The 10,252-nt window shown below is 31.1% G+C and overlaps 1 protein-coding gene across 3 annotated transcripts; it reads left to right on the forward strand.

Annotated features, from left to right (window-relative positions):
• Positions 1–1,495: 1,495 nt before the first annotated feature.
• On the forward strand, positions 1,496–9,922 carry LOC108736247 (casein kinase I). 3 transcript variants are annotated; one of them, XM_025981368.1, is made up of 8 exons: positions 1,496–1,930; positions 2,057–2,167; positions 3,850–4,185; positions 4,535–4,737; positions 5,097–5,256; positions 7,365–7,547; positions 8,566–8,674; positions 8,806–9,149. In XM_025981368.1, exons 1-8 carry the CDS (start codon positions 1,855–1,857, stop codon positions 8,897–8,899), a joined length of 1,272 nt encoding a protein of 423 aa, XP_025837153.1. In that variant the 5' UTR covers positions 1,496–1,854; the 3' UTR covers positions 8,900–9,149. The 3 variants fall into 3 exon arrangements, with proteins under 3 accessions (XP_025837153.1, XP_025837154.1, XP_025837152.1); XM_025981369.1 differs by lacking the exon at positions 8,806–9,149 and adding an exon at positions 9,231–9,463 and having other exon boundaries at positions 1,500–1,930; XM_025981367.1 differs by lacking the exon at positions 8,806–9,149 and adding an exon at positions 9,470–9,922 and having other exon boundaries at positions 1,514–1,930.
• The last annotated feature ends 330 nt before the right edge of the window (positions 9,923–10,252 follow it).

Below are 10,252 nucleotides of genomic sequence, written 5' to 3' on the forward strand. Positions count from 1 at the left end.
TTTTAATGTTTTTATATTCGTATTATTATGTACCTATTATTATTATTATTATTTATAAATTATTAAGGAGTGTACAGTGTTATTAACACTGAAAAAGAGTAACATTTATCGACTTTATCACTATTGGTTTTTAATATAATTAAGCTTTTCTTCTATATTGTACATAAAGGGTCTTGTTGAAGAATATTTTTGTACAGAAGCGTTTTATTTTTGCAAAGAAAGTGTTTATCAAAAAAGAAAGTATCGTAAACAATAAATAGACGAGAGAAAAGAACGAAATGAAATGATAATAGTGATAAAGTCTCGAATTCCTTATTAAGGCTTTTATTATTTTCATTTGGTGGCGGTACGTAGTATGAATGTGCTGTTCTATTTGAGAGTGTGGACCTCTTCTCCGTTGAAATGCTAAAGGGAGGTCGGTTCATCATAACTTTTATTATTATTACCTACGGCCTTAAAAGCTAATGGTTTTTTAATCTAATTTGTTTTTAATAATCACGTAACAAGCTCATTATATTCACATGACAGATGGCATCACTATTAGAGAAATAAATGTTTTTATCATTTTTTCTTTGCTGTATGTTTGTACATTTTCTAAAAAGAAAGTGTTGTTAAAATTGGAAATTTGATTGCTCTAAAATTGCAAAACATTAACAGCTTTTTCCAGGTGCTATTTTAAAAAAAAACAGTTGTATTAATTATAAAATGTTAATGAGAGCTGTTTATTTGACGACTCTTAACATCCAATTCTTTCTAGTTCTGTAGGATGGGTTGCATATGTTGACTTTGACTTTTCATAAAAATTCATAATGGGTTGCATACGTTGATGTTGGTTTTCGCAAAAATCACAACGGGTTGCATATAACGATAAACGATTTTTCATAGAAAATTATAAATTCAAAAGAGTATTAAACATCTATGATGTTACACGATTAATATCAGTTAATAATTTTTTACTTTCATTTTGTATATGAATTAACACAATAAGTATATACTTTTGATGATAAATTGCATGTGTAAAAGAAATAAGGACAAAAAAAATGAATAAATTATCAACCGCATACACTTACAGTTCGTAACATTTTTGAATATAAATTTACTATTTTTTTATTATTTTTAATAATCTTGTTAAAAAACGTATAGTGCCTTATGCAATATGTAATTTTTCTGGGAATTCAATAAGTAATAGAAGTTGCATACAGATACCTGTTGCAAATACCTGTTACGTAACGCTACACGTTCTACTTTGTTAATATTTAATTTATTTTAAATGAAAACTGATTATTGTACAACATTATTACTTCTATGATTTAACAAAGATTTTATATAAAAGCCAATTTAAATTAGATTGTTAAAAAAATATCTAAGTCTATGATATTGTTCACCATCTTATCAGAGGTTACATTTCCGAATTAATCACGGGCATATGTTGGCATACTGTTTTACATTGAATGTTAATTCGATGCACCGTTAGTTTCAGGTACGTTTGTCGCAGATTGATGCTCATTCTTGTTGTGTAAAACATCTATCGCACATGAACTGAACGTTTTGATTGCCCCATCTGCAGTTTGTCAGCGGCGTGTATCGAGTAAGATGTTGCGGAAATCTTGCATTTCGAGGGTCCGTTTGCATTTTTTAACAAATCTGTGATAGCCATTTTAGGGTGTAAACGTCGGAAAATCGTTTCAACATTCCGTTGTTCGATTTACGGTACAGACAAAAGTGTTTTTAGCATACAGCTCTACGTCAAGTTTCTATCAAATGTATGTAGTTGGCTAGTAAAACATGGCCGACTGAGAGAACTTCACATTTCATGTGTCTTTTGTCACTTCATCATTAAATTTAGTATTTGGAATGGAGCTCCGAGTCGGGAACAAATACAGACTCGGTCGGAAAATCGGATCCGGATCTTTCGGAGACATATATTTAGGTAATTTCAATTTCGGTTGACTATAATCAGGTGTCGGTTGTAAACAATGATTTTTGTTGTTCTTTGGAAGTACAGAATACATAAGGTGCCCTTAACATTCAACATGTTCTGTTTTACTATTTTTAGGAACTAGTATACTCAATGGGGAAGAAGTTGCTATAAAACTAGAATGTGTCAAAACGAGACATCCCCAGTTACACATAGAAGCAAAATTTTACAAACTGATGCAAAGCGGTGGTAAGTTATTACCTTACATGTGCTATTTTCATTAACTAACAAATAAAAATATTTGCTACATTGGTACTCATAGTTATCAATGTTAAATTGCCCATTTAGGTTTATCATCCTGTTTGCTAACAACTTGAAACTTATCTATGTAGACAGTACTGTTTGATCAATTAATAATTCTGGTTTTCTTTGTTTTCCCATGACATTTATAAACAATACAAAGAAAGCAACATAATGCATGGTTTAATACACACTATTAGTTATATAATAATAATAATAAAATATTAATTAGGTCTTTCTAGATATCCAGCATCTAAAATTAGACCACTATATGTATGAGTAGTATGACGCTTTTATTTAAAGCTATCCTTTACTTAAGCTAACAGTATATAATGTTAAGAATGGGACAAAATATTTTGTGCACAATGTTTACTATGTACCAAGTAATTTGTGTTTATTTTTGTGTTTGCTTTACTTCCTCATAATTTAAATATTTTTCATATTGGGGACAAATGCTTGATCAGTATTTACCTTTTGTACCTAATTGGGTTTTAACTATTTTGGGAAGCAAGCAATATTTTATTTATAAGTAAATGTAGATGTTCTAATACCTATGTGGTACGAATAATATTTTTCTCGTGTGCCTTTTAGTTCTTGATGATGAATGGAGTTTTACGATTTAAGTATTTCTGTTTGTCTATTATCAGTTGGTTACACTATAAACTCATTTATACTGCTTTTTTTTTTCAACTCAGCTAAAAATTCTGTTCGTTATCAATTTTATCGAACCTACTGCATTTATATGCACCTTTGACCTTGTGTGCTGGGCCTATTATTTTACATAACTTCATTTTCATTGTTCACGTATTTGATACACATGTATAGAAGAATATGAAATCAACCCAATCAGTTATACATAATATTATTGAAATATGCGGGTTCTTCTATGTTTGTGTTTTGTTGTTTTTGAGTATGTAATCTGTTTTATGATAATTTTCTGCAGTTGCTGTTATGAGTTTTTTTGATTTCATGTTGTTAACATTTTGCTTAGGTATCCAATTATTATAAAAGAGCAAAAGGTATTGTAACTTTGCAAAAAATATCATTGTATTGATATGCGGTTTTTTAGTGGTATAATCAAAATTTTGAGACCTTTAATTTTAGCAATGAATTATAATTATTGTTTGGTTTGCATGTATGTGACTAATAATTTATTGAATAGTAGAATAATTAATAAAGTGTGCAATACTTTTTTTTTTATAATTGCCTATCTTAGATTGGTTTTATGTTCTTGAATTTAAATGAAACTATTTTTTAACATTGTTTTATGAATGTAGAACATTCTTTGTCATGTAATTGTTAAGTTAGCAAATGATGAGATTTTGAATTTAATGAAATTTATGAGGGAAAATCATCAATAGAAGTTTTCTTGTGTAGTATTAAATTTACTTTATTGCTAAACTACGACAATGCTATTATACTTGTAATTATAATTGAATAAGAGAATGACTGGCCACTTCTACGGTTTAATGCGAAAAATTAAATATATAAATGACAAACTGATATGGAATCGAACGCTGCAGTGTCAATTTATGGTGTTTCATTAACAATAAGAAAAGTTAATAATTATTTAACATAATATAAGTAATTAAAATATAGATTGATTGAATCAATTGTTGTGATTGTTCCAGTTGGAATACCTCAAATAAAATGGTGTGGTTCAGAAGGTGATTACAACGTGATGGTAATGGAACTGTTGGGTCCGTCTCTGGAGGACCTGTTCAACTTTTGTTCGAGGCGTTTTTCGTTGAAAACAGTTCTGTTACTGGCCGACCAACTGATTTGTCGAATAGATTACATCCATTCAAAAAATTTCATTCACCGTGACATCAAACCCGATAATTTCCTCATGGGTTTAGGGAAAAAGGGTAATTTGGTGTATATAATTGACTTTGGCTTGGCCAAGAAGTATCGTGATAGCCGGACAAATATGCACATACCATACCGAGAAAACAAAAACCTCACTGGTAAGATTTTTTTAAGTTCAAACATGTAGCAATTTGATCTTAATCTAAACTAAATTTATGCGTCTTTATGTAATTTTTATAACCCAGGATGTTTAGTGCATTAATCAGAGAATTTATAAAGTACAAATAGTCATTTTAAATGCAATTGTTACGAACCAAAGAAGTTTTGTCATACTTGCTGGACATTACTTTGCATTATTTTGTAAGTTGCAGGTCTTCTGCTCATATACTACTATAGTAATAATTGAAAATTTTTAATTTTGTATTCCTCAAAAAGTTTGTTATTAAAATGAGTTATTATTTCATTTAGTTCGTTGTTGGTGTATGATTGTTATTTTATTATCAACAGGTACGGCTCGGTACGCCAGTATCAACACACATTTAGGAATAGAGCAATCCCGGAGAGACGACGTAGAATCCCTAGGATACGTTCTCATGTATTTTAATAGGGGCTCCCTGCCCTGGCAAGGACTGAAAGCTGCCACGAAACGGCAAAAATACGAACGAATTTCCGAAAAGAAAATGTCAACGCCTATAGAAGAATTATGTAAAGTAAGTAACAGATGAGTAAAGAAAAAGGAAATGTTGCTGAAACTTTTAAACTTTCTATTTTTATTAGTGTGTTCTTAAAAAATTATATTATCATCAGTCTCTTATTCTCTCTTACTCAATCTCTTACGATTTGCAAACAGTAATCTAATATACGTCTTTCTTTGCACGTTTTTACTCATGTTCCTGACTAATCCATCCTACCTCTTCTTTCCATTATTGGCTTGAGAGCGTCGTTTGTGCTCCTATACTTTCCAGTACCCCTTCATTTGTATTTTTTTTTTCTATCTAGGTTTTCATCATCCTGCTATAACACCAACTTAATATATGTATATTATACCAAAATTTATGTTTCTTTTTAGGGTTATCCAGTAGAATTTCCGACGTTTTTAAACTTCTGTAGACAGCTTCGTTTTGAAGAGAGGCCGGACTACAGTTATCTCAGGCAATTATTTAGAACACTCTTCCACAGGCAGGGCTTCACTTATGATTATGTTTTTGATTGGAATATGCTCAAATTTGGTGAGTTTATCATGTGCATACATTTTGTTTTTTGTTGATTTACAAACTAACTCCATAATTATTGTACATACTTTAAGCCTTACCTAAATTAACATAGATGCGATAAAAATTATTCATCAATCACGTTACACTTACGCCAAACAAAACTAACTATATGCGTTTTATCAGTTATTTTATAATGGGTTATTTTCATTATAAACCAGGTTTCTGACATTTTACAATTAGAAAAAAAATACGATTGCGATAAAATTTGAACTTGTAATCGGTAGAAAGTGTAACTAAAACGGATGAAACAGGTGCGAATCACTATGGTAAAGAAAACAATTTTTTTATTTGCTACAAGAAGTCTTTTGTCTTTATTGCAGTTTACCTCAATTTTCAAAAGTAAATTAATGTATTTTATTTTGTGATACTTAACTTATTTTTATCATGTATACAATTAATAAAATTATCGGTAGGTGAACTCGAAAATGAATAACTACTTCTAATCTCGCCAGGGCGACATTTTTTTACGGATTGCTAATATAGTGACTTACTGGGGGTGTCAACTTAGGTGTTAAAACGTGTTTTTGGTTTTTTAAGCGCTGTTATGTAGAACATAATCTAACCACATTCGGACCAAAAAGCATTAGCGTTAAAAAAAACAGTTTAACAGCGTTTATTATCTATTACCTTTTTTGTATATTTACAGAAAAAAAAAATTGAAACATATTTTAATTAATATATTCTGCACCAGTGTGTTAGTAATTAGTTCACGTATTGTAAACTGTTATTCATACAATGAAGTATTTTCGTGGTAACATTTTCAGATTAATATCAATTATAGGTATAGAGCAATGACTAAAATTGTTAAAAGGAACTTGTAGTTACACACGTAAAGTGTAGGTATACTTATATTTTGAAATTTTCGGTTGTTTTTAGTAAAATTATGTTTGTAAAAAAAATATGGGAATTTTGAAGGATTTAATTTTCATTAAAAAGTATCACTATCGATATTGAGAAGATTTATTGTTAGTGCACTTTATATTATAAAATGACATGACAGTGTATACATACATTTATGTATTTATAGAATATTTCTGACCTCTACCAATACTGCATGTATTGTATATGTATTTATGCTAGTGTGCTGTTTGTATTTGGCAACGGCAACACGTCACGTCGTGTGTACACAAATATGTATACACCAAGGTCGTATTTGTATTATTTGAAAGTTCACAGCTGATATTGAAGTCGAACGAGCTTGTTTCTTCTATCTCTCTCTTGTATTTTCGTTTCTTGCTCTCATACATGTGATCACATACAAGGTGAGAGGCAACAATATCTGGCGATATTACAAACAAAGATAGACGTAGCTTTATTCCAGAACATGGAACGATTCGGAGTGTTTCCGTCTGAATTTCCAATTCACGGCGGGAATTTTAAACGCAATTCGGAAAGTTAGTAGAAATTTGTATTTTTGCGGAAACTGAAAGAAGGGACGTAAATGTTTAACATGTTTTTGTTTATTTTTATGAACGATGTACGGAAGCATGCGGCTTCTAGAATGCGCAAGATTTATTAGTAATGCTTGGTCGTGGAAAGGTTGCTCGATTTGATCGGTAGTGCGGTATAAGTAATTTAGTTTTCAAAGGTTTTTGGTGGATTGGTGGCGTGTTAAGAGGAAAAGTTTTCTTTCTCTGTTCGGCTATGCTCTTAATTTTTTCGATTTTTTGAAAATAATGGGATCGATGGTTCACGTTTACAAATTCGACAGTGAGGCGGAAATGATTTTCTCCCTCGGACTAGAAATTTTAGGTCGCTATTTTGAAAAATTAACAAAAAGTCGAGAGAAATTTTTATGCCTAAAAGAAAAACTTAACGACAATTACGCTAAACAAGGAAAACTTACGCGCAAATTGAAGAAATTTAGGATCAAAAATGCCTTACGTAAGTTGGATTCGCCTCAAAAATATTTTTGTATTTTGTTTTAAAAATTATTTATGTTTAGTTTGAACGCATAATAATCGTCATGTTACTTTAAGGAATGTTCTAGAAGGTTTACATTTATTATTGTAATTTGTAATGACGTAATATTTTGCTATTATAAAACATGTTTTTGAAAACAGGAGGCACCAGAGGTGGTGGACATGGTGATGAGGGTGTGCGTTCAGGACAACGGTATCTTACACTTCTCGATTCTAATGCCCCTGCCGCTCCACAAACGAGAGGACGAAGGCCCCATGATAGAATGGATGTAGTGCAAAACAACGCATCCACCCCCAATCCTTTAGAGGATGTTATTACAAGTAGTATGTTGTATATTTCAATTTATTTTTTTTCGTTTATTATTTTTCAATTGTTTTAACCATTGTGTCGTTAATTTCCTTCTTTTGTCACGTGTCGTTGAATTCACATGTTTGCGTGCATTTGTATTATAAGCAGAGTGTACCTCTTTACGTATCTGTCAGGAAGTATCTGCCCGACAGCGGGAGATCCCGGACTCTATTTATAATACATGCCCCACCCACGAAAAAGATGCATTGTTGCCAAATGTAAAATTTTCGAATCCGATTTTAATTTTTGTTATTTAGTTTTAAGCAGTGCGTACTGCCTATAATTTTTCAAACGGGTTACGTTTCACCTCATACTCGTGTAAGTGAGGCTGTTATTATTTTAACAGTTTTTTGTTTAAAACGTTGGTGCAGCTTCAGAAATTTTGTCAATTTAACAACGTGACTATGCTACAAGGAAACACGTGAATCGACAACAAGCGGAACGTCTTATCGTTGGGGTGTAGTAATAAGTTTATAATAACAAATAGTCGCAAGTCACCACAGTGATAGTAGGTACCTTTTAATCTTCATCTTTTACGATATATTATCCTTTGAAACACTTTTTTAAATCTACTTTATCTTTTTATTAAAATTGATAACATGGGCCTCAAAATTTTATTCTTTATTGTTATATTTAACTTTAAATGTTTCTTCTTTCTTTATATAAGTAACAAACACATTTAAATAGAAGAAGCTAATACATGTGATTAGTTTTTTCATAATTTTACTTAATAAATGCACAAATCAAAAGTTTCAGATAAAGGGTTAAGTTTTTACCTATCTTTAACAATCTCCAAAGCAATTAATTTAATGTCAACGATATTTTTCTCTTGATAAGGTTTAGGTACTGGAAAATATTTTAGGTTTTATGGATAATATTTTTTGTTTTTATTTGCAAAAGTTTAAAATTTTATAAATAGCTTATGTTTCTAATCTATTAAATTAATAATATGCAAATTCTTTTATTATTTGCTTACTCTTTTTTTTTTATAAGATTCTCCCAGACTGTATGACAGTCGAGAACTTCGACTGTCAACGAGGCTACGCGCCGGGCAGGCCCCTAACGCCTCAACATCTGATCTCAGCAACGCCAAGCAAACTAAGTAAGTCAAGTTAAATGTTGATATGCGTTTTGAATTTTATTCCTTCATTTATTTATTCATTCATTCACGTATTTTTTGCTGCTACCACAATCCTTAGTTTTCTTTTTTGCTAAAAATTTTAATGTTTCCAGATTAGTAGAAAACAATTGTAAGAGACATGTTAAGACTGGAAAAAGTATTCACACAACCGATTTGGCTTTATTATTGAACATATCGAAAAAATAAAGTGACCCCCCTTGTCGTTTTCGTTAATTTGTTTCATTTTGTGGTAAAAGACCAAGACCCTACAAGTTCTTCGAGTTCAATAAAAGAAAACAAATGCCCCCCGTCGGCCATTGATAGAATTATTACTGTAGAGTTACTTTATTGCTGACATTTTTTTTTTAATTATTTAAACGCTCCATCTCGAGTCCTCTATTTTTTGGGAAATTGAGTGTGCAGTATTGGGGAAATTAATAAAAAAAAATCTTGCTTATATTTACGATTTATTTATTTTAAGATTCTATGATTTACAAATGTTGGAAAACTTTTTACACTAACTTAATCTCTTTTTTAGGAGCAACAAATGCTTGCATTAAATATATTTTCGCTTTTCGCTTCATACATAACATATTCCCAATTGTCCTACATCACCACCACCACCAAACCAATCAACCAACCCCAGCATCAAACTTATCTTACGTGAGTTACATCATTCTCATCACCATTGATAGCAATCATATGTTCAGTAGTTTTTGTGTGGGGGTAACGTGTAGTGTCTTCGTGATGTACGTTATTGTTTTATTTTTTTGGAAGTGCTCCCCCGGGTACTGCGATGGCACCGCCGAATCAAGCGGCATCCACGGGACAACCAGCAGCACCACCTAGACGCGGGAGCAGTTCGAAAGACCCACCGCGTCTGAAGAAATGAATTCCAACGTCGTTTCTTCTATATTGTCGTAATAACAAAAACAACAATTATAAAGAGACATGTAATACAAAACGTCAACGTCGCATTTAAAACAAAATCGGATTTTTCAGTTTCGCTTATCTTTTTCAAAATGCGTATTTTGTACGGTTGTAATGTAAATGCTGCATTCGTATAAATGTATAAATGCATACATACATACGGACATACATGTGTTGTATCATGAGATGAGCAAAAATTTTTGTACAGTAAGACAGACACAGAAAATGGTTGTGAAAACGTTTTGAAAGATCGCGTAACTGTGAGTCATTTGTGTCGCCGTTTTTGAAAAAAAAATATATNAAGTTAACTGAATACCCTTTGTTTTAGAAGCAGTTTTAATTGATTAAATGTATTTGTTCTTAAAGTAAAGGCTCGCCCTCTTTTTTTTTTTTTAGTAAGTAATAGATATAAACTTCAATTGGCTAATTACTGACTTGATACTGTTTTTTTAATTCTGCTGTATATAAGTAAGATAGAACATAAAGAACGGGACACTAGAAGTTTTAATAAGTATGAAATGGATGGTAAAAATTTAATTAACTAAATGTTACATACGGTTTGATATGTACGTGCATTATAAATAATATCGAAGGTATGCATATTTTCGTGTCGTTTAGCTGTGGAAAAAA

Source organism: Agrilus planipennis, unplaced genomic scaffold, assembly GCF_000699045.2.
Source record: "Agrilus planipennis isolate EAB-ADULT unplaced genomic scaffold, Apla_2.0 scaffold5, whole genome shotgun sequence".
Classification (NCBI taxonomy): domain Eukaryota; kingdom Metazoa; phylum Arthropoda; class Insecta; order Coleoptera; family Buprestidae; genus Agrilus; species Agrilus planipennis.